General features: G+C 39.0%; 3 protein-coding genes across 3 annotated transcripts; all 3 read left to right on the forward strand.

The window, feature by feature from the left end:
• Positions 1–1,233: 1,233 nt before the first annotated feature.
• On the forward strand, positions 1,234–2,278 carry LOC113529052 (putative gustatory receptor clone PTE03). The gene has a single exon (XM_026918007.2). It carries the CDS (start codon positions 1,316–1,318, stop codon positions 2,276–2,278), a length of 963 nt encoding a protein of 320 aa, XP_026773808.2. The 5' UTR covers positions 1,234–1,315.
• An 8,748-nt stretch (positions 2,279–11,026) lies between these two features.
• On the forward strand, positions 11,027–11,971 carry LOC117595854 (putative gustatory receptor clone PTE03). Its single transcript, XM_034298629.2, has one exon. It carries the CDS (start codon positions 11,027–11,029, stop codon positions 11,969–11,971), a length of 945 nt encoding a protein of 314 aa, XP_034154520.2.
• Positions 11,972–24,678: 12,707 nt separating this feature from the next.
• On the forward strand, positions 24,679–25,623 carry LOC117595855 (putative gustatory receptor clone PTE03). The gene has a single exon (XM_034298631.2). It carries the CDS (start codon positions 24,679–24,681, stop codon positions 25,621–25,623), a length of 945 nt encoding a protein of 314 aa, XP_034154522.2.
• Positions 25,624–26,113: the final 490 nt, after the last annotated feature.

A 26,113-nucleotide genomic window follows, 5' to 3' on the forward strand; every position in this document is an offset into this window, starting at 1 on the left:
ATGATCCTTTCAGTTGACTATGTACTCATTCCTCCTTTATTCAATCCCATAATATATGGAATAAAAATGTAGGAGATTTTTAATAGTATTAGAAGGCTGATTTCCTTTTAGATGTAGATTCTTCCTTTACTCTTATTTAAGGTTCAAAAGAGAAACAGATTCAGATGTTTTAACAGAATGACATTGTCAACTATGTGATTGTATTACAGTGAGGAAGCCAGAGGTGTAAACTGAAAGAAAAAAACCCTGAGATGACATGAGGAAGAAAACTTGAGAGGAACCAGACTCAATGGAGAGGGACCAGAAAATGACTCATCCTCTTCTGGACAACAGTGGAGTTTAAGATTATGAGTCATTACTATTCCACAACTGTATGTTATCAAGTCCAGTAATACTAAATGTGTTGAAAGGCTCTAAGGAGACTGTGCCTGAGTCGTGAGCACTTGGAAGGCTGTTCCATGGCTGGGGGACTTTTGTAGGGACAAAAAATCTGCTCTGCTGTAGTCTTCATTATTCTAGGTACTAATAAAAGGCCAGAGCAGTGAATCATAATTTTGTTTAGGTACTGATGTGCAAGAAATTCTGGTGCTTTATGGGTCATTACTTGTATTTTTTTTCTGGTAGCCAATGCAGTGTGGATAAAATAGAGGTGATGTTTCAAATTTTCTGGTTCAAGTAACAACTCTGGCTGCTGCATTCTGGACTAACTGAAACTTGTTTAAGCACCTACTGGAACATCCAGACATCAATGCATTACAATCCAACATGGAGGTGACAAAAGCATGAACTAGTTTTTCTCCCATCATGTAGAGACATTAAACGTTCCTTCCCCAAACTCTGCCCAAAGACATGGTGTGTTAAGGTTGGAGTGGAAGAACTCGAAGATATTATTCCTCTTATGCCACAATGATTTGACTACTGCTAAGATTTGTAATTTATTATTGTATAACACATTGCACTTTTTAACTGTTAAATATATGGAACATCTTCAAAAACATCAAGTCTTCAGGACAGAGGAGTTTGTGCTTTCCTCTTTCTCAGTAACATGATAAGCACTTTTGTTTTTCACTTGTATAGAGCTACTATAATGTAGTTGGTAACAGGAACAACTACAACATGGAAGTTGACAAAGATGATGAAGATCAGGAGGGAGACTGGGTGTTTCTTCTAGTTGCTCTCAGCAAATCACTAAGGAATATGTGTCTGGATGAAAGAGTATAAATATCCATGAAGTTCATTTCCTCAGCACAGCTGTAGTTTATCTTTGTCTACACTCTGCTCTCTGAATGGCTACCAGAAAATCACAGATACATGAATGACTTTTCAGAAATTAATGGATTATACTACCAACATTACATATCTAATACTGGATGGACATGTGGATTTAGAGCATTACAGATATCTTTATTTTATTATCACTCTCACTATCAACATAATGATTATCTGCTTTAATACAGTTATTATTTTTGTCATATTCAAAAACAAGTGTCTCCATGAGCCCATGTATATTTTTATTGCTGCATTGCTTTGTAATGCTCTCTTTGGATCAACAGCTCTTTATCCTAAATTGCTAACTGATTTACTGTCTGAAAAACAAATAATCTCTGTTGGAGCTTGTTTATTTCAGGCATTTTGTCTGTACACATATGGTGCATCAGAGTTCACGCTGTTATCAGCTATGGCCTATGACAGATATGTGTCCATCTGTAATCCATTACATTATGCAAATCTTCTAAAAATGTCCACTGTCAGAAAGATCTTATTTTTATCATGGTTTTTGCCTTGTTGTGAAGTTGGAATAGGCATTATACTAACATCCCGTCTTCAGCTATGTAAATTTAAATTAAACAGAATATACTGTGATAATTATTCAATTGTGAAATTAAATTGTAGGGAAACATTTGTTAATAACTTATATGGTCTTATCATGTCCAGCATTGTTGTATTTCTTCCAGTGATCTTCATAATCTACTCGTACATTAGGATACTCGCTGTGTGTTTAAAGAATTCTAAATATTTCAGAAAAAAAGCTTTACGGACCTGTTTACCACATCTTCTTAGTTTCATATTTTTTTCTGTTAACACAACTTTTGAAATTATAAATAACAGATTAGAATCAAATCAAATTCCCCACATTATTGCTATGATCCTGTCACTTATTCCTTCTGTTATTACTCCTCTAATTAATCCTATAATATATGGATTAAAACTGCAAGAGATTTTTAATAATATAAGGAGATTAATTTCATGGAGAAAATGGGCACAAGTTTCTTTTTAGAAGTAGAGTCTTCTCTTTCTCTAGTTGCTTTCTCTTTAGAATTGGAGCTTAATATGACTTTTTTCCATTTTAACTGTAATGGGCACTATATCACAAGTCAGTATAATATTATGGTAAATACTGTACATTACACATAAAATTTTGTCAAATGTCTCATATCTACAACAATCTATTTACATTTAAATTTAAATATAATAAACTTTTTGCTATGTGTCTGTCATCTGAACCACTATGCAGTTATTTTATTTTTTCTGAGAACCAAATTGCACGTTGTGTTAGTAGCCTCCTGAAAAAGACTATATATATATATAATGTGAAATTACAACATATAAAAATTAAGTGAAAAACAATCAAACATTTTATGAAAAATAAAAATTTACAATAACCTAGTTGCTTAAGTGTGCACACCTCTAAACTAATGTATTGCTGAATCACATTTTGATTTTATTACACTGCTCGCAAGCCACATCTTGACTTGGCAATATTTTCTCACTCTTTCTTGGCACGAACATTCTAGATCCATCAGATTGTAAGGGCATCTCCTGTGCACAGCTGCTTCAGGTCACCTCACAGATGTTTAGTTGGATTCAGGTCTGGGTTCTGGCTCGGCCATTCAGAAACATTGACTTTCTTTTGGTGAAGTCATTCCTTTGTTGATTTGGATGTATGTTTTGGGTCATTGTCCTGCTGAAAGGGGAGATTCCTTTTCATCTTTAGCTTACTAGCAGACACCTGAATGTTTTGCAATAAAATTGACTGGTATTTGTAGTTATTCATGATTCCCTCCACCTTGATAAAAGCCCCAGCTCTGGCTGAAGAAAAGCAGCCCTAAAACATGATGCTGCCACCACCATGCTTCACCGTTTTTTTGGGGTTTTTTTTTGACCAAACATAACTTTTTTTTTTTTGACCAAACATAACTTTTGGAATTATGAAATTATTATACCATTTCGAATTGGTCTCATCAGACCATAACATATTGTGCCACATGGTTTGGGGTGATATAGTCGAGCTTGGAGTTTTTTTTGTGAGAAAGGGCTTCATCTAGCTGCCAACCCCACAGTCCAGACATGTGAAGAATATGAGAGATTGTTGACATATGCAGAGAATAATCAGTACTTGTCAGATATTCTGGCAGCTCCTTTAATGTTGCCAGTGGTCTCTTGGCAGCCTCTCTGTTAAGATTTTGTCCTCAATTCAATTTTATTTCTATAGCACTTTTAACAATGGACATTGTCACAAAGCAGCTTTACAGAAATAAATAAATTCAAATTAAATTAAACCAAAACAAATTGTAAATATGTGAATGTATCCCTCATGAGCAAGCCAGAGGCAATGGTGGTGAGGAAAAACTCTAAGACGTTATAAGGAAGAAACCTTGAGAGGAACCAGACTCAAAAGGGAACCCATCCTGATCTGGGTGCTAACGGATAGTGCAATTATAAATCATTCCCTTCTATAACTGTGTACTAAATGGTCAAATAATGCAAATATGCAACCATCACGATTTTCACAAGAAGTCAGGTTCGTTAAACTTATCCGCTGTTTTTTTTTTTTTTAATCCATTTATTTCTGTAATGCTGCTTTGTGACAATGGCCATTGTTAAAAGCACTATACAAATAAAACTTGAATTGAATTGATTTGTCTACTGATGGAGACCTGAGTGCAAAACTGCTCGTGGCAACCGCAGCCCCAAAGCCACAGCAGTAATCGCAGTCCCAAGCCATCACAGTACAACTCCCCATATGAGAAGCCATATCCACAGCCCCCAAGTGGCGCCATCCCCAGCAATCTCAATGATCTTCAGGCTGTCCATGTGGGGCCGCCCCCAGCAGCAGCGAGCAAACTCAACTGATGAGAACTCCACACAGAAGTAGGGTATCAGGATGGGTCAGGCAGGTCCGGAGAGCAGAAGGGAAGGGGTCAGGATCACTGACATCTCAGGAGTAGCATGTGTAGCTTGACAGAGAGAGGGAGAGATGATTATTAGGTGTGCTTATTGTCATGTAATGGTTAAGGACAATGTATTTTGCATGCAGAGTTCAATCAATTCAATTCAATTCAATTCAATTTTATTTGTATAGCGCTTTTAACAATGGACATTGTCACAAAGCAGCTTTACAGAAATAAATGGATTCACAAAAATATATTGTAAATATTTAAATTTATCACTGTGAATTTATCAGGGACTGCAGCAAGACTAGCTATGACAGCATAACTAAAAGGATGAGCCAGAAGCTAACACAGACACGAGGGCATCCTGGGACATAAAGCAGCATCCACTCCACCATCAACAAACCTGAGTGAACGCGTGAGAGTGGGGGGCGACAGCATCCAAACATCCCAGTTCACCACGACACTCTATGCCTGTGAACACTCCAGACCTGCCCCTGTACCTAAGAAAAAACTATTCACAAAAGGCTTGACTAAACAAATATGTTTTCAGCCTAGACTTAAACACTGAGACTGTGTCTCAGCCCCGAACACTAAGTGGAAGGCTGTTCCATAACTGTGGGGCTTTGTAAGAGAAAGCCCTACCCCCAGCTGTAGCCTTCACTATTCAAGAGACCAACAAATAGCCTGCACCTTTTGATCGAAGTACGCATGGCGGATCATAAAAGAACAAAAGTTCGTTCAGGTACTGAGGTGCGAGACCATTCAGTGCTTTATAGGTCAATAGTAGTATTTTATAGTAGTAGTATATATTTTATTTGTATTTTATGCCCCCGTCCCAACTTTTTTGAGGCATGTTGTTGGCATTAAATTACAAATGAGCTAATATTTTTCATAAAATAGTAAAATGTCTCAAGTTAAACATTTCATATGTTGTCTATGCTCTGTTGCAAATAAAATTTGGGTTTATGTGATTTGTAAATCTTTGCATTCTGTTTTTATTCACATTTTACAAAGCATCCCAACTTTTTTGGAAATGGGGTTGTACATCCCGCCCCCAGCTGATCAGACAGCAGCATGTGACACCATACACAGCACTGTTGCTAGGCTACAGTGTCGACATCCTGAGGCATTTGTGACCATAACTGGAGATTTTAACCATGTAAATCTGGATTCTACTCTCCCAAACTTTCAACAGTTTGTTGACTGTTTCACGCGGGAAAACAGAACACTGGACCGTCTGTATGCAAATGTCAAAGATGCTTACAGAGCCACTGCACTACCCCCACTCAGTAATTCAGATCACAATCCCTCTCTTTAACACCTCAGTATGTTCCTGCAGTTCAAAGGCAGCCTGTATCCACAAGAATGTTGACGGGGTGGACACAGGAAACCAGTGAGACCCTGCAAGACTGCTTTGAGACCACAGACTGGAATGTGCCACATGGGGATGACATTAATAGTATCACTGACTGTGTCACAGACTATATTAACTTTTGCCACGATACTGAACATTAAACCTTGGATCACCAGTGACCTGAAAGATCTGTTGAACAAGAAGAAGAGGGCCTTCAGATCTTCAGGTCAACTGAAAATGAGACTGAGGGAGTGTAAAGACTCGTCCCGGCAGAAGCTGGAGAGGAAACTTCAGCAAAATAACATCAAGGACGTGTGGATGGGCATGAAGCAGATCATAGGCTTCAGCATGAAAGACCGTCAGCAGGGGGGCAGCTTGGACAGTGCCAACGAACTGAATGTGTTTTTTAACAGGTTCAGCACAGGACCCCCTGCTGGGCCATCCCACACAGGAACAGTCCTGACACCCTTGCAGACACCAAATACACATCTACAGCAACACCACACCCTGCTGAGTATCCCTGACCACAACCCCCCACTGCCTTCCTCAACTGGACCGACCATATTCTCTCACTTGACTGTGACGACCAACCAGGTGAGAAGACAGCAGGAGAGACTTGATCAAGGCAAGGCTGCAGGCCCTGATGGTATTAGTCCCAGGGTTCTTAAGTCCTGTGCTACTCAGCTGTCTGGTAATCTGAAGCACATCTACAATCCAAGTCTGATGCAGGAAAGAGTACCGGTGCTATGGAAAACATCTTGTCTAGTACCGATACCTAAGAAAGCCACCCCATCTGGCCTCAATGACTTCAGACCGGTTGCCCTGACGTCACATGTCATGAAAGTGTTGGAGAGACTAGTTTTAGCCCATCTGGTGCCACAGGTGAAACCTGCACTGGACCCACTCCAGTTTGCTTACCAGCCTCATGTGGGTGTGGATGATGCGGTCATTTATCTGCTGCAGCATACTCACTCTTACCTGGATGGAAGTGGTGGTACTGTGAGGATCATGTTTTTTGATTCTTCTAGTGCCTTCAACACCATCCAACCATTCATGCTGAGTGAGAAGCTGCTCAGAATGGGTGTCAGCACATCCACCATCTCCTGGATTGCTTTCTTAGTTTTCTGACGACTCTGCAGTGGTGGGGTGTATTAGGAATGGACAGGAGTCAGAGTACAGAGGACTACTGGATAACTTTGTGGACTGGTGCACTAAGAATGACCTACTCCTAAATGTGACAAAGACCAAGGAGATGGTGGTGGACTTTAGGAGGACTAAAACTTTGATTAAGCCCATAACCATCATGGGTGAGGAAGTTGGAATTGTTAATAACTACAAGTATTTGGGTGTACACTTAAATGACAGACTGGACTGGAGGACCAACACTGATGCTGTGTACAAGAAGGGAATGAGCAGACTCTATTTTCTGAGGAAGCTCAGATCTTTCAATGTATGCAACAAGATGCTGGAGAGCTTCTACCAGTCTGTGGTGGCGAGTGCCATTTACAGTGCTGTGGTGGCAGCATCAGTGCCAGGGATACCAGCAGGATTAACAAGCTTATTCGCAAGGCTGGATCTACCACTGGACACAAACTAGAGACGTTTGAGTCAGTGAGGAACAGGAGGTGGACAATCATGGACAATCCATCTCACCCACTCCACAACACACTACAGAGTCAGCGGAGCTCATTCTCCAAAAGACTCATTCAAATTCGTTGTCACAGAGAACGTTACAGGAGTTCATTCTTACCATTCGTAATAACATTGTACAACAGCTCACTTGTGTGTGACAGATGATAACACTTTCACATTACACTACTACAATAAAGCTATCATTTAGAAAGCTGTCATTATATTCTACATTCTCAAAGTTCTTCATATTCATTATTCACTGCGAGTTTTCACAAGTGCACTTATGTAAATACTGATGTAAATCTGGTTAAATCTACAGCTGTGTTCCATATCTGCACTACTACATTTAATTTAACTTACTGTATTTTATATTTTATATTTTGTGTGTGTATGTGTTGCATCTTGCTACTGACCATGCTGCTGTAACACAAGAATTTCCCTCATGGGATCAATAAAGTTTATCTATCTATCTATCTATCTATCTCACCAGCAGCATGTGGTTTCCAAGTGATGAGAACTCCAACCAGAAGTAGGGCATCAGGATGGATCAGGCAGGTCCGGAGAGCAGAAGGGGTGAGGATCACTGTTATCTCAGGAGTAGCATGTGTAACAGAGAGAGAGAGAGAGAGAGAGAGAGAGAGAGATTATTAGGTAATTATACTACTTCTTTAAATGTTGATTCCTTACGCTCTTCTTTGTCTGATTTTGCCTATGACAAAGTGCTCTGGTGATATTTTCTTACAACTAATAGGAAAAAGAATAAAAACAAAACTGGTGGCGGTTTTCCACCACCAGATTACACACTGGATGAAGAATTGGCTCTTTAATGGAGGGCCATACCTCTGAATTACTTCTTCTGACCCAGGTAACTCCAGCATATTGTTAGAAGTTGAGTACAAGTGGACTAAAATAATAATTTTATTTAAATAGATGAGTAAGCATTAATAAGCTGTGTTTTTCCTCTTTATTCAGTAAGACTGCTATAGCCTGCAAGCACTACCCATGAGATGACTATTGTGTGAGTAGGAGTGAGATGTATTCACTGATAATTATGACACAATTTCTATGAGCTCTGAGAGGACTTCGAGAGGATAAAGTCAATGTTTATACATTATATTGCCACAGTGGTCTACACAAAGTCTTACATGTTCAAATCTCTCTACTGGCAATATTTCTTCCCCCTGCTTAATCCACTCAGTATATAGTAACAGACTTCCTCCCTACCTAGAAATCCTCAGAGGTAAAGCTAAGTATTTTTTTAAAAATCTGAATTATTGAGCATTTTAACATCTCCCAGGTGTAGGTATGTTTTTAAATGTAAGGTTGCTATGTAAAAATATATATATATACAGAACGAAACATGTAGAACAATGTCCTGCAAATTAAGTATGTCAAACTGTAAGTTGAACACCTGGATTATTGAAAAAGTGGTATAGTATTGTCATGTTGAAATGTGATTCTCAAATAATCTTAATGTCTTAATGTTGCCTTTTCTCCTTGGCCAGATAAAGATTGTGTCTACTGTTTTATTTGTGGTGTACTATAACAGTAACCTAAATTCAATAAGTAACAAAGAATTGTTCTGCAATTGCCTGTCTCAAAGCCCTGGCTTCTGATTCTTCCATGGTGACAGGATGCAAAAAAATCAGGGAGCCTCTCCTTCCTGACCATGGCTATTCTGTGCCACACTGTTATGTCATGTGTCTTGGCTGGGTCTACACATAAACAACTGAAGTGTGACATGAGAATTCCAAAGGTCATTTCTATCCTGACCCTAGTTTTTGTATGACCCCCTTAAATTGACCCTGAGGGCCAGGCAGTGGCTCTGGATATGGAGTCATCTGGTCCTTCTTGCAGGCATACCCTCTTTCTCCAAGCAGCCCATTAAACTGATCTACAATGCAGAATGGAACATTTTAAGAAACTTATTTTAAAGCAAATGAATACAGTAAGGCAGTCAGCATTCATACCAAGCTCTAACCAGTGATATAGTGTAGACTCCCTGAGAATACAAGTCATGTACCAATGTAGGCCATTTTGCCTCAATGCTGGTAGTCAGGGAATGATCACAGGTCATATAAACAGGGAGAAAAGGTCTTAAGGGACTCCAAATATGTTCTGTTAAGGAGCACTTTGTTACTGTTAGATATTTCAGGAAGTGTGTAGTTATGTATTGACTTTCATTTAATATAAATTATAATATAAATTCATGAACTCACAGGGATGCCCTAATAATATGTGTGCTGTCTAATATAACGATTACTCTGGAAAATCTTTATAGGCTACAGACACATTATAAAACATAACAGATTTATGACCAATATTATGTTAAATTAATTATCTGCTATTTAATTGAAAAAAAATGTGTATATATATATGTATATGTATATGTATATGTATATATATATATATATATATATATATATATATATATATCAAAACCATAGAAGAATCTGGATTCTGTTTCTTCCTGAAAACTCTAGCATGCTGTACATACTCTTTCACAATATGAGTGGCGAGCTCCACAGGAAAGTGATGCAATCATAATTCCTGCTCTCTGATTGGACAAGAGGCAAGCTTTATATACGTTCAGTGTAGTTAGCTTCAACTTCACCTGCCCCAGAGGAAGTTAGCCATGCACCAGTACCAGAGTACGAGGTCATTCACCACATAACATGTGGGGGAACTCCAAATCCTGAGGCACTAGGGTCTTGCTTACTGTAAAATGCCCAGATGTAGAAATATCTGCAGGTCAGCATGTGAAGTGAATAATGGCTCTGACAGTTCTGCAACCTCAGCTATATCATTCCAGTCAATAATAAGTCTCAAGCAGTGACATTTTCCTAAAAACTTTTCCTAAAAACACTGTGACCCTGACAAGGAAGTTACTAAGGATGAGTGACTGAACGTTATAAATGCATTGTGCAGCACCGCATTGTAGAACCCGGTGTGTATAGGTGCAGAGGAAGACTCAGGAGGCAGGCAGAATTTCAGCAGAGCTCCATGCTCAAGGTTTATTTTCATTTTCCAAAACTCAACCAAAAAGTACAAACCAACAGGAAAGGGATCATCACTAGCTCATGGCTTTCACCTTGTTCAAATTCAAAGTTCAAGTGCACAGTCAGTCTGTGTGCATAGCATACTCCACCAGCTATACCAGCCTCTCTCTCTCCCCCCTTCTCTCTGTACAGTAGTTTCTGAAAGCACTAAGAAACACACATAAGTAAACTGGTGGTAATAAGACACAGGTAAGGATTATTAAGTGTTACCTGCCAGTTAAACCCGCCCCCTCTGACTTTTCAGCCACCTTGTATTGTATTCAGTTACATGCAAAGAAACAAGAGAGTTTTAGCTGTCAGACTGACCTTTGAATATTGTTGGACCAAAATGTAAATGTATAATAAAAAAAATAAATATGATGTAACATAAAAGCAAGACACAATTTAAAAGTAAAAAATAAAAAGACTAATACAATTGTCTGTGAATGAGAAGATGATAATTACATTTTAAAAATGTTTCCTGAAAGACATACACTAGAATTCAAAAAGACATTCAAGATGTGCTTAGTCTGCAGTTATTTAGGAGAAGGACATTAAAAGACTTTTTTTTTTTTTTTAAAAAAAAAAAAGGTTTTTCTAATTTAAACCATTGACATTATTGATAAGCCAGATTTATGATAGCAAATGTCAGGAAGGAGGCAGGAATTTTCTTCTAGTTGCTCTCAGCAAATCACTAAGGACTATGTGTTTAGATGAGAGAGTATTAAAGTCTGTGAAGTTGATTTCCTCACCACAACTGTGGTTTATCTGCACTCTGCTCTCTGAATGACTACCATTAAATCACATGGATTACTTTACAGAAATTAATGGATTATTCTACCAATTTTACATATTTAACACTGGAAGGACATGTTGAATTAGAGCATTACAGATATCTTTATTTTATATTTACACTCACTGTCTATATAATGATTATCTGCTTTAATATGGTTATCATTTCTGTTATATTCAAAACGAAACGTCTCCATGAGCCCATGTACATTTTGATTGCTGCATTGCTTTGTAATGCTCTCCTTGGATCGACAGCTCTCTATCCTAAACTGCTCATTGATTTACTGTCTGAAAAACAAACTGTGTCTTATAAAGAGTGTTTATTTCAGGCATTTTGTATTTACACATATGGTGTATCAGAGTTCACACTGTTATCGACTATGGCTTATGACAGATATGTGTCCATCTGTAAACCATTACAATATGCAACTCTTGTAAAAATGTCCACGGTCAGAAAGCTCTTATTTTTATCATGGTTTATGCCTTCTTGTGAAGTTGGTGTCGGTGTTATTCTAGCATCGCAACTTCAACTGTGTAAATTTAAATTGAACAGAATATACTGTGATAATTATTCAGTTGTGAAATTAAGCTGTAAAGAAACATCACTTAATAACACATATGGACTTTTTATTTTTAGCATTGCTGTATTTCCTCCAGTGATCTTCATACTTTACTCTTATGTCAGGATCCTCTCAGTGTGTTTAAAGAATTCTAAAGATTTCAGAAGAAAAGCTCTACAGACCTGTTTACCACATCTTCTCATTTTCACAAATTTTTCTGTCAACGCAAGTTTTGAAATTATAAATTCTAGACTTGAATCAAATCAAATTCCCCACATTATTGCCATGATCATGTCGGTTGAATTTTTAATCATTCCTCCTTTATTCAATCCCATAATATATGGATTAAAACTGCAGGAGATTTATAATAATATTAAGAAAATATTTAAATGTCAAACAAGAACTCATGTTTCTTTTTAGATACTTCCTTTCCTCTTGTTTGAGATTCAAAAAAATTACATAATGATTGTTAACTGTATGTGATTATATTAGACTGATGTAACTATAATAAGCAACAAAGTTTGAAGTTGGTATATCCATTACACTAACATCCCGACTTCAGCTGTCTAAATATAAAGTAAGCAGAATATGCTGTCATAATTACTCAATTGTTAAATTACTCTGCAAGGAAAAATCTCTGAATAACCCATTTGGCATCTTATTTTCAGCATTGCTGTATTGCCTCTTGTGATTTTCATAATCTACTTGTATATCAGGAAACTCGCTGTCTGTTTAAAGAATTCTAAAGATTTCAGAAGAAATCTTTCCTACGTCTTCTAATTTTCATCAACTATTTTGCCAATGCATGTTTTGAAATAATAAATAAGAGACTAGAATCAAAACAAATTCCCCTCATTATTGTCATGAGCCTGCCAGTTATTCCTTTGGTTCCTAGTCTAATTAATCCCATATTAAATACAGGGTGTCCCAATGTCTCCATACACAGGGGACTGTGTTTGCCAGCACCACATCGGTTGTGCCTTTCGTCAGTGGGTGTTTGTGGACATCCACTTCTCGGTTTTCAACACTTCCAGTATGTTTGAATTTGTTAATAAGTTTGGTGACAGTGTGGTGTGTGATGTGCTTGCCATGTTTCCTGTTAAAGCCCATCACAAGCTTGCGACAGCTTCCTGATCCAGCCTAAGGCTTGCTCACTAGGGATAATTTTGTCTAACATCTAGGACTGTTTCCATGTTTTTGTTTCTGTTTGCATGCTTTTTGTTTCTTATGTTCTGTAAAGCTGCTTTGAGACAATTTTCATTGTTAAAAGCGCTATACAAATAAAATTGAATTGAATTGAATTCTTTTGTCAAAGGCATTCTTAAAGGTTATCTGAAAGAAAAAACAAAATAATTATATATCTGTCCGTGATGTCATTAAACATTGGCTATGGTGATTTGGTCTTGAAGGCCATACGAACCTGTAAGTGATGTTCAAAAATATCAAGGGAAAAAGCAGTGTTGAGGCAGTTAACCCTAGCCTGACATGGCTGTGGTTACAAAACATGACAAATTGGGTGGCAGGGGAGTTATAACACAAAGGCTAGCTTTTATACTCTCCCTGAGAATTCCATCTAGAGAGGTGACTAGACAAAACCCTGAGGCACACCTTTGACAAATGAATGGTCTGTTCTAAGCCCAGTGCTCCTTTCTGTATATATACTACTTCTGGTCACAATTACCATTGAGGGTGAGGTTGTTGGTGGAATACCACACACAGTAATTGGTGAAAAGGGAGTAGAATAGCACTCAGCACACAACCCTGTGCAATGCCAGTGTTCAGGATGAGGGTAGAGGACATGTGATTGCCCAACCTAACAGATGTGAAAGGGATTCCGCTGTTGTGTTCTTAGACCCCCGGTATGAAAGGGTACACTGGAATCTCTTCAAGAACAGGGCCCATCTTGCTTGGTGAGAGTTCAGCCTTTTGGCAGTATGTGTGCACTCTAAATCCTGACCAGTACCTGTGGAAGAGTTGGCTGGTTTATCCAGTGACAGAATTGCATGTAGCAAGGATAATATTATGATAAATGATAGTCCAACTGCAGGCAGGTACTGAACTTTGGATAACTGATCCTTCAAAGTCCTACTGAATCATTCTATCCACATGGGTGGTAAAGAATGGTTATTTTCTTTTTGATTTTTAGCCTGTGACAGATGTCCTGCAGAATCTTGGACTCATACTGATGCCCCTGATCAGAAAATAGTTTCTCTGGGATACCGTGCTCTGGTATTTGTGCCACTGTACTGGCTTTCTGATCTACCATTGGATATGCATTGACATATCATCTGGAAGTAACAGGCATTTCAGTAATATCAGTGCACACAAACTGAAAAGGTCTAAAGGCACAAATAGATTAGAGAGGTGCCCGTCATTGAGGAACTCTTTTGAGTATGTGCTCAGCACTATAGTGTCCAGCACAGGGATCACCATGTTAATAATACAAAGTGTCCCAAATGAGAGCATCAGGAATGACTGTTTGGTAATTCTCAGGGTTATCTTGGGCAATGCAAGCTGTATGGCAAAGCTCTTCACCACCTAACACCATACGTGGAAACTGCCACCAGAGTTGTCTCATTTTACAATTAGGACTCTATTGGTTTTGAAACCAGCTATACACCTGAGAGAACAGGATCTTCTGGTACAGTGAAATGTCCTTTCCATCCCTACACCAAGTTACTCAAGTAATGATGAAAATACCTGAATGACCAAACTATTGCCCATAATACTTTGTCGTACTATGTAGACCATTTGTGTTCAGTAGGAGATAGTACATGGCTAACATATTCAACAACATATCTTTTGCCATTTTAAGTTTGATAAAATAGCACCAATTGTGGTATTAGATGCATCTGTACTCAATGTGAATGGTTAGTCAAAATTAGGAAATGCCATGACAGGAGATGATGTCAGGGCATCTTTCAGCTGCTGAAATGCTGCTGAGCAGTCATCTGACCATGCAAAGGGGACATCCTTATGAGTATGTTTGTGTAAGGGTTGAGCTTTAAAGGCATAGTATGCAACAAATCACCTATAATGACTACAAAGCTCAAGAAATGCTCATACCTCAGTGGGAGACCTAGGTTTTAGGCAATCTGTTACTAGTTGACTATGAGCTGGCTCAAGGGCCAGACCCTCCTTTGAGACAATGTGGGCCATGTACTTTACTGATGCTTCGCAAAACTGACATTTGTTTTTAGGGTTAAGCTTGAGACCATCTTCTCTGAACCTGGTCAAAATGTCTGTGATGTTCTTTACATGATCAGTGAAGTCTTTCCCCATACAAATTATGTCATCTAGATAAATGACACATTTCGTCCAATGCAGCCCTCTAAGGACAAGTTCCATAAGCCTTTGCAACATGGGTGGACTATTCTTAAGACCCATAGGCATAACCTTAAATTGATATAGTCTATCACAAGTGGTAAAGGCAGTTTTCTGTCTATCATTTGGGTCTAACTCTACCTGCCAATAAGTAGAGGACATGTCCATGGTAGAAAAATACTGAGATGCTGAAAAAAGCATCAAGACTATCATCCACCTGATGTAATGGGTGTGCATCAATAATGGTTACTGAGTTTAACGTACGGTGATCAATGTAGAATCTATAAGTATTGTCTTTCTTCTTTACCATGACTACCAGACTCAACAGTGGGCTATCACTATCATCCATCACTATCTAATATCAAATAAACATTTATACAAAATAAATCACACAATTATTAGTCCTAAATATATGTAAGAGATATGTATATTGTATATACACCACAATACCCAGATTATACATAGATAACATACAGTGCATATACAGATAACATACAGATATATAAAGATAACCTAGGATATATACTATGAATCTACAATTTTATAGAGAGAAATAATACAGAATATACAGTGCAGAATAGAGCTGCAGGATGATTACAGGCAGTAAAACATCATTGGCGTAATGGTGTAGTGTGGAGTTCAGCAGCAGGGTGATGGTTGTGGAGAAGATGCTGGCCCTGAACCTGCTGGTTCTGGTGCAAATGTTCCTGTATCCTCCTGGAGGGAAGGAGGTTGGACAGTTTGTGACTGGGATAGGAGGAGTCCCTGATGAAGTTGCATGCTCTATGCAGACATCTACTGTGGTGAAAATGTTCAATAACTGGTAGTTGAGAACCAGTGATGTTATGGGCTGTTTTCACCACCCTTTGCAGGGCTTTTTTATTCGACACCATGGAGCTGCCATACTGCACTGTGACAGAGTTGGTCAGGATCCTCTCAATGTTGCAGTGATAGGAACTTGTTAAGATCTGGGGGGGGGGAAGATGAACTTTCTTCAGTCTCCTAAGGAAGTAAAGATGCTATTGCGCCTTTCTAACCAGAATTGAAGTATTATGGTTCCAGGACAGATCCTCAGAGATGTGGTCACCGAGGAACTTGAAGCTGGAGACACGGTCTATTTCAGTCCCATTGATGTAGATGGGCGAGTGTCTGCTGCTTTTAGATTTCTGGAAGTCCACAATGAGCTCTTTGGTCTTCTTGCCATTGAGGGTGAGGTTGCTGGAATACCATGCTGCTAGACTGTGAATCTCCTCCCTGTAGGCCAACTCATCATTGTTGCTTATGTGAACTACCACTGTGGTATCATCTGTATGTTTGTTAATACATATTTGTTATGCAGAGGAACACAGTCATTGGTGAAAAGGGAGTTGAATAGCACTCAGCACACAACCCTGTGGGATGCCAGTATTCAGGATGAGGGTAGAGGACATGTGGTTGCCCAACCCAACAGACTGAGGTCTATTGGTTAGGAAGTCCAGAATTCAACTGCATATGGAGGTGCTGATGCCCAGGTCATTGAGCCTGGTGATCAGTGTTAAATGCAGACCTAAGGTCAAAGAACAGCATTCTTTTGTATGTGTTGTTGTTGTTGAGAGGGGATGGTCATCAGCAGAAGGGTCAGCATTTGTAGTGTGCTGCCTGCTGCCTTGGTCAAAGCGATTGTAGAAGTACTTGAGCTCATCAATGAGGAAGGCATTGCTGATTGGGAGAGTCTGTGTTGTTGGTTTATGGTCTGTGATGATCTGGATGCACTTCCACATGCATCAGTGGTCAGTGTTGTTGTGGAAGTGCTCCTCAATGCATTTGGAAGAATGTTTAGCTTTCCTAATGCCCCTTGTCAAGTTGGACCTGGCTCTGCTATAGGCCTCTGCATAACCAGATTTAAAAGCTGCGTCTATTGCTTTCAGCAGAGTTCATCCATGGCTTCTGATTAGGAAAGGTTTTCACATGTTTGAGGAATGTGGCATTGTCTATACACATATTAATATGATCCAGGACAGAAGATGTGCAAGTGATCAGACCTGTGTTTGGGCCCAAGGCTGTGTGACGGCGGGCAGGCGGGCGGCCCGCGCACAAAAGACACACATCACTCCTCACACGACTGCCCATTGTTTTGGACAGCCGGTGTGCACGTGGCTGCAAGGTGGAGCACTTTAATCCTCCATGGCTGGCAGCCAATCCCCACCAAGGTGATAATCTACCCTCCTGGAGGAGCCGAAGGGATATAAAAGGAGCCCGCGGCAGCTCAAGGGAAAAGCTAATGAGCGCACTAACCTCCGTTTGTTTTTCTACTCTTCCAGAAGGCAACCTCAGCCGGGAAGACGGTTCCCTCTTGCCTCCAAGCACTCCAGTGCTGTGCTAAAAGCTGCCACCGCTAAAAATCCATCTCCTGCGCGTGCCACGTCGTGGGATTGCCGCACCACCCGCGGAGACGACACCTATTGTAAATAAAGAGCACATCCCTCTATTTTTCTCACAAACTCTGGCTGTTGTCCTGTGTCTGTTCAAGGGCTCGCATGTCACAGTGGCCTGTGAGGCAAACATGCTCCACTCAGTATCTTGAAACTGGTGTCATAGAGAAGAAACCGCTTCCTCTGGCCATACCTTCACTGTCCTCACTGATGATTTCACATGTTTAATGACTGGCATATACTTGGGTAGCATGAACAAAGAGGTGATCAGACCAAAATGGGGGAGGGGAATGGCTTTGTATGCCTCAGCAGTGTTCATGTAAACATGGTACAAGTAGAGTTTTGGAAGTACAGTTCTCATTGGAGTAATTAAAATCTCCAGCAACAAAATAAAAGCTCCATCCGGATGTGCAGACTGTTGTTTGCTGATAGCTGCGTGCAGTTCTTCCATAGCTAGTTTAACATTTATGGAAAATTTGTGTCATGCTTTTCTGCACTTTTAAACTGCTTATCAGAATGCTTGTCTTGAAAGACATGGGTTGAACTTGCGCAAAATGGTTCTTTGAAGGATTTGTCTCTGTGCCAAGCTCTTTCACTCTTTTTACACATAGAGCTCACACATATTTACATATTCATAAGTCACAAATATTTCCATGTTTATCCTGTTTCAGCTTCAATATGGCCAGATGAGTCCACACACTGAATGCATTAATTTTCATGCTGTGTTCATTTATTCTTCTTCAGTAGTTGCTTTATCCTAGTCAGGGTGGCAGTGGATCCAGAGCTTATGTTAGGAACACACTCTAGATGTGACACCAGTCACTCCATGCTCACACACCACTGTGCCATTGATATTACATTATATGTTATGTTTAAGGAAGTATACAAAATTTCAAATGTAACTATTGAAATGCATTCACGCTGGAGTTTGTTGTTATTACTACACCAGTATTTCCTGATACATTTTGTTAGAAGTTCAGGAATGAGGGCAGGACTCAGCTAGTTACTGTCAGAGGATCACTATGGAATCCGAGCCAGTAAGAGAATATAAATGTGTACAGAGATGATTTCCTCACCACATCTCCAGGAACATTGTCTAGATTATGATGCAGGAATAACTGGCATTAAGTCACAAGGCTTAGTTTTCATACGTTGATGGATTATTCTACTAATTTTGCATATTTAATTCTGGGAGGAGATGTGGACTTACAGCATTACAATTATGTTTATTTTATGATTACTCTGAAAGTCTACATGATGATTGTCTGCTTTAATATGGTTATCATTTCTGTTATATACAGAAACAAATGTCTTCATGAGCCCATGTACATATTTATTGCTGCTTTGCTCATTAATGCTCTCTTTGGAGCGACTGCTCTTTATCCTAAACTACTCACTGATTTACTGTCTGAAAAACAAATCATGTCTTACGAAGTGTGTTTATTTCAGGCATTTTGCATGTACACATATGCTTCAGCAGAGTTCACACTGTTATCAGCTATGGCCTATGACAGATATGTGTCCATCTGTAAACCATTACATTATGCAACTCTTGTAAAAATGCACATTGTCAGAAAGCTCTTATTTTTTAATTTAAATTTTTAAATTAAATAGAATATATTGTGATATTTATTCAATTGTGAAATTGAGTTGTACAGGAACATCTCTTAATAACATATATGGACTTTTTATTTTCAGCATTACTGTATTTCCTCCAGTGATCTTCATAATCTACTCATATATCAGGATCCTCTCTGTGTGTTTAAAGAATTCTAGAGATTTCAGAAGAAAAGCTTTACAGACCTGTTTACCACATCTATTCATTTTCATAATTTTTTCTGTCAATCTTTGTTTTGAAATTATTAATAATAGATTAGAATCAAAAGAATCAAAAATCAAAACCAAAATATATGGAATCAAAATGCAGGAGATTTTTAATAGTATTAGAAGGCTGATGTCATGGAAAAAAAACAAAAAAAAACATTTCAGATGTTTTAACAGAATGATTGTGTAGCGGTTGTGTAGTCAAGTCAAGTCAAGTCAAGTCAAGTGGAGTTTATTGTCATTTCAGCCATATACAAGTACACAGTGAAACGAAACAACGTTTCTCCAGGACCAAGGTGCCACATAAGACAACACAGAACAACACAGAACTACGGGGACTACATAAATTACATAAATTAAACGTAAAGTGCACAAGTGCAAACGTGCAGACAGCACAAGACAGAACAGACAGTACATAACTACGACGCCGACCAGTACACAGTCCTGTTGAAAGTGATAAAGTGACAGTAGTGCAAATATTACAGCTGAGGTAGTGTAAACAGTGTAAACATAGAAGTAGCAGCAATAATAAGACATGTGCAAAACATGTGCAGTGCATGTGCATAGAGGATGTTCCGTTGTGTGTATATATATGTATGTATGTATGCGTGAGTTCCTTTGGACCAGTTCAGTTGTGTGTGTGTATATATGTGTGTGTGTGTATATGTATGTGTGTGTGTGTGTGTGTGTGTTCCTTCAGTCCAGTTCTAGGTATTTAGGAGTCTGATGGCATGAGGGAAGAAATTCAATTCAATTCAATTCAATTCAATTTTATTTGTATAGCGCTTTTAACAATGGACATTGTCACAAAGCAGCTTTACAGAAATAAATGGATTCACAAAAATATATTGTAAATATTTAAATTTATCACTGTGAATTTATCTGTTAACTGTTGCACATTCTGGTTGTGAGGGCCCGAATGCTTCGGTACCGTTTACCAGATGGCAGGAGTGTGAAGAATGTGTGTGAGGGGTGTGTGGGATCATCCACAATGCTGGTGGCTTTGCGGATGCAGCGGGAGGTGTAAATGTCTGTGATGGAGGGAAGAGAGACCCCGATGATCTTCTCAGCTGTCCTCACTATCCGCTGCAGGGTCTTGCGATCTGAAACAGTGCAATTCCCAAACCAGGCAGTGATGCAGCTGCTAAGGATGCTCTCGATAGTCCCTCTGTAGAACATGGTGAGGATGGAGGATGGAAGATGTTCTTTCCTCAGCCTTCGCAGAAAGTACAGGCGCTGCTGGGCTTTCTTCATTATGGAGCTGGTGTTGAGCGACCAGGTGAGGTTCTCTGCCATGTGAACACCAAGAAACTTGGTGCTCTTGACGATCTCCACGGAGGAGCCGTCGATGTTCAGCGGAGAGTGGTCATTCTGTGCTCTTCTGAAGTCAACAACCATCTCTTTAGTTTTGTCCACATTCAGAGACAGGTTGTTGGCTCTGCACCAGTCCGTTAGCCGCTGCACCTCCTCTCTGTATGCTGACTCGTCGTTCTTGCTGATGAGACCCACCACGGTCGTGTCATCGGCGAACTTGATGATATGATTCGAGCTGTGCATTACTACACAGTCATGAGTCAGCAGAGTAAACAGCAGTGGACTGAGCACACAGCCCTGTGGGGCCCCAGTGTTCAGTGTGGTGGTGTTGGAGATGGTGTTCCCGATCCGGACTGACTGAGGTCTCCCAGTCAGGAAGTCCAGGATCCAGTTGCAGAGGGAGGTGTTCAGGCCCAGCAGGTTCAGCTTTCCGATCAAGTGCTGAGGAATGATTGTGTTGAATGCTGAACTGAAGTCTATGAACAGCATTCTAACATAAGTGTCTTTATTGTCCAGGTGGGTGAGGGCCAGATGGAGGGTGGTGGCGATGGCATCATCTGTTGAGCGGTTGGGGCGGTAAGCAAATTGCAGGGGGTCCAGTGAGGGAGGCAGCAGGGTCTTGATGTGCCTCATGACGAGCCTCTTGAAGCACTTCATGATGATGGGTGTAAGTGCAACGGGACGGTAGTCATTGAGGCAGGACACTGAAGACTTCTTTGGCACGGGGACGATGGTGGTGGCCTTGAAGCAGGTCTGGACAATGGTGCTGCACAGGGAGGTGTTGAAGATGTCCGTGAAAACATCTGCCAACTGGTCTGCACATCCCCTGAGCACCCTGCCAGGAATGTTGTCTGGTCCAGCAGCCTTCCGTGGGTTGACTCTGTGTAGAGTCTTCCTCACGTCAGCCGTGGTTAGACGCAGCACCTGGTCATTGGGAGAAGGGGTGATCTTCCTCGCCATCACGCCGCTCTGTGCCTCGAACCGAGCGTAGAAGTCGTTCAGCGCATCTGGGAGGGAGGCATCACTGTCACAGGCAGATGGTGATGACCTGTAGTTTGTGATGTTCTGGATGCCCTGCTACATGCGCCGGGTGTCTCTGCTGGTCTTGAAGTGGTCGTGGATTCTCTGAGCGTGTGCGCGCTTCGCCTCTCTGATGGCCCGGGACAGTTTGGCCCTTGCGGTTCTTAGGGCCACCTTATCGCCTGCTCTGAAGGCGGAGTCGCAGGTCCTCAGTAGCGCACGCACCTCTGCAGTCATCCACGGCTTCTGGTTGGAGCGTGAGGTGATGGTCTTGGAGGCGGTGACGTCATCAATGCACTTGCTAATATAGCTGGTCACTGATGTCGCGTATTCCTCCAAGTCAGTGAAGTCACCGTCAGTTGCCGCTTCCCTGAACATGTGCCAGTCAGTGTGTTCAAAACAGTCCTGAAGAGCAGAGATGGCTCCTGCTGGCCAGGTTTTCACCTGCTTCAGAACCGGTTTGGAGCGTCTGACTAGCGGTCTGTATGCTGGATATAGCGGTTTTTCCTCTGCGTTGTGTTATTTTGATGTTAATAAAAAGATTTTCCACACAAATCTGGTTGTGTCAAAGGTGATTTAATTGCAGCGCCTTCTCTCTCTCCTCTGTGCGATAAAACACAAACAGACAAGTACTGTTATCTGCAAATCTTTCTCTTTTGCCTCTCCTCTCCAGTGACATCGCAGGAAAGAGCACGCACACACACTTTACAACACACATACACATTATATATAATGATACAAAGTGTAAATAATAATAATACTAAGAATAATTAATTATTATAATTAATTAACAACATGTCATCCTTAAATAAAATAATTCAAAACAGCATTACAGTGTTTCTTGGATGCCAATTAACATACCTGTGCGGTAAAACACAACCAGACAAGTACTGTTATCTGCAAATCTTTCTCTTTTGCCTGTTAATCACAAAATACATGTTTAAGTACACCAGGTAGTCAAGCACAAAACACACAATGATGCAATGCCCATCATATTAATAAACTATATATCTATAGTATGCTAACAATATATATATATGTATATATATATATATATATATATATATAAAATTATACATTTTATATGTTATTTATCAATGTATATCTATCTATACACATTATTTAATCGAAATGTTAGCCGCTTATCCGCTAACACATCTCTGACTCGTGACGCACACACCAGGCCGCCATTTCACGCAATATACTGTTCACCCATTAACAGCACTCGTCAACTTCATTTAACCGATTGATAACTTGAATTAATGGTCAAATATAACATCACACGGAATACTTTTTCACAGTTGATCTTTTAAACATGGCATGAACGCCTATAAACCAATTCAACATCAGATGAACGGAGCTTGTGAAATTGTACCTCTCCTCTCTAGTGACATCGCAGGAAAGAGGACGACTTCCTATTGCGCTGCGATTTGTACCTTTCACCTGCGTATGACGTCAACCGACGTGCATACTGTGACTATTACCTATAATAAGAGTGCACACCCTTCTTTCAAAATAAAATACCCCCTAAAATATAATTACTAAAAATAAAATAAAATAAAGTAAATAACTAAAATTTATAATCTGGTGTAACAACATAACCCTACTACATATGTGATTGTATTAGTGATGTTATTAGTGATTGTGATGTTAATGAACAAAGTTTGATGTAACTACTATAACAATATTTAACTGTGGTTGTGGTGTATATGCACTCAATGTCATTTTAATAAAACATCTGTCACTAAATCAGGTTACAAATCATTTTGTGAACCAAATATCTCATACATCTGCAAAAAATAACCTTTGTAAGGAAATGCTCTACATGTATTTAAACATTTCACATGTATTAAAATTTAAATGCATCATTCAAAGTTTAATCACAGTCCATTTTTGGAATTTTTTTTTTTATAACAAGTTCAAACTAGACTTTGCTTCATTATTTATTTTACTGTAGAACAGAGGAAGCCTCAGTGGAATACAGGCAAATGAAACTTCAAGTCAATTTAATTTTTTATATAGTGCTTTTGTCACAAAGCAGTTTTACAGAAATCTGTATATAGATTTATATCCCTTTTGAGGAAGCTAGAGGTGACAACAGAAAGGAAAAATCCCCTGAGATGACATGAGGAACCAGACTCAATGGAGAGGGACCAGAAAATGACTCATCCTCTTCTGGACAACAGTGGAGTTTAAGATTATGAGTCATTACTATTCCACAACTGTATGTTATCAAATGTGTTGAAAGGCTCTAAGGAGACTGTGCCTGAGTCATGAGCACTTGGAAGGCTGTTCCATGGCTGGGGGACTTTTGTAGGGACAAAAAAATCTGCTCTGCTCTAGTCTTCAATATTCTAGGTACTAATAAAGGGCCGGAGCAGTGAATCATAATTTTGTTTAGGTACTGAAGTTCAAGAACTTGTATTTTTTCTGGTAGCCAATGCAGTGTGGATAAAACAGAGGTGATGTGGTCAAATTTTTTTGTTTAAGTAACAACTTTGGCTGCTGCATTCTAAACTAACTGAAACTTGTTTAAGGACCTACTGGAACATCCAGACAACAATTCATTAAAATCCAACATGGAGGTGACAACAGCATGAACTAGTTTTTCTCACATCATGTAGAGACATTAAACGTTCCTTCCCCAAACTGTTGCCACAATCTTGCAAGCACATAATTGGATTAAACGTGTTTGTATTCTTTAGCATTAAGATATACCTTTAGTGGAACTAAGAGGCCCAAACCTGTTCCAGCATGACAATACCCCTGTGCACAAAGCGAGCTACATGAAGACATGGTGTGTGAAAGATATTACTCCTCTTATGCCACGATGATTTGACTACTATTAAGATTTGTAATATATTAATGAATAACACATTGTGCTTTTTAACTGTTAAATGTACGGAACATCTTCAAAAACATCAAGTCTTCAGGACAGTAACATGATAAGCAGTTTTGTTTTTCACTTGTATAGAGCTACTATAATGTAGTTGGTAACAGGAACAACTACAACATGGAACTTGACGAAGATGATGAAGATCAGGAGGGAGACTGGGTGTTTCTTCTAGTTGCTCTCAGCAAATCACTAAGGAATATGTGTCTGGATGAAAGAGTATAAATATCCATGAAGTTCATTTCCTCAGCACAGCTGTAGTTTATCTTTGTCTACACTCTGCTCTCTGAATGGCTACCAGAAAATCACAGACACATACATGAATGACTTTTCAGAAATTAATGGATTATACTACCAACATTACATATCTAATACTGGATGGACATGTGGATTTAGAGCATTACAGATATCTTTATTTTATTATCACTATCACTATCAACATAATGATTATCTGCTTTAATACAGTTATTATTTTTGTCATATTCAAAAACAAACATCTCCATGAGCCCATGTATATTTTTATTGCTGCATTGCTTTGTAATGCTCTCTTTGGATCCACAGCTCTTTATCCTAAATTGCTAACTGATTTACTGTCTGAAAAACAAATAATCTCTGTTGGAGCTTGTTTATTTCAGGCATTTTGCATGTACACATATGGTGCAACAGAGTTCACGCTGTTATCAGCTATGGCCTATGACAGATATGTGTCCATCTGTAATCCATTACATTATGCAAATCTTCTAAAAATGTCCACTGTCAGAAAGATCTTATTTTTATCATGGTTTTTGCCTTGTTGTGAAGTTGGAATAGGCATTATACTAACATCCCGTCTTCAGCTGTGTAAATTTAAATTAAATAGAATATACTGTGATAATTATTCAATTGTGAAATTAAATTGTAGGGAAACATTTGTTAATAACTTGTATGGTCTTATCATGTCCAGCATTATTGTATTTCCTCCAGTGATCTTCATAATCTACTCTTACATTAGGATACTCGCTGTGTGTTTAAAGAATTCTAAATATTTCAGAAAAAAAGCTTTACAGACCTGTTTACCACATCTTCTTAGTTTCATATTTTTTTCTGTCAACACAACTTTTGAAATTATAAATAACAGACTAGAATCAAATCAAATTCCCCACATTATTGCTATGATCCTGTCACTTATTCCTTCTGTTATTACTCCTCTAATTAATCCTATAATATATGGATTAAAACTGCAAGAGATTTTTAATAATATAAGGAGATTAATTTCATGGAGAAAATGGGCACAAGTTTCTTTTTAGAAGTAGAGTCTTCTCTTTCTCTCGTTGCTTTCTCTTTAGAATTGGAGCTTAATATGACTTTTTTCCATTTTAACTGTAATGGGCACTATATCACAAGTCAGTATAATATTATGGTAAATACTGTACATTACACATAAAATTTTGTCAAATGTCTCATATCTACAACAATCTATTTATGTTTAAATTTAAATATAATTCATTTTTTGCTATGTATCTGACATGTGAACCACTATGCAGTTATTTTATTTTTTCTGAGAACCAAATTGCACGTTGTCTTAGTAGTCTTCTGAAAAAGACATATATATATATATATATATATAATGTGAAATTACAACATATAAAAATTAAGTGAAAAACAAACATTTTATGAAAAATAAAAACTTACAATAACCTAGTTGCTTAAGTGTGCACACCTCTAAACTAATGTATTGTTGAATCACCTTTTGATTTTATTACACTGCTCGCAAGCCACATCTTGACTTGGCAATAT

This window comes from Pangasianodon hypophthalmus, chromosome 23 (assembly GCF_027358585.1).
Source record: "Pangasianodon hypophthalmus isolate fPanHyp1 chromosome 23, fPanHyp1.pri, whole genome shotgun sequence".
Taxonomy (NCBI): Eukaryota; Metazoa; Chordata; class Actinopteri; order Siluriformes; family Pangasiidae; genus Pangasianodon; species Pangasianodon hypophthalmus.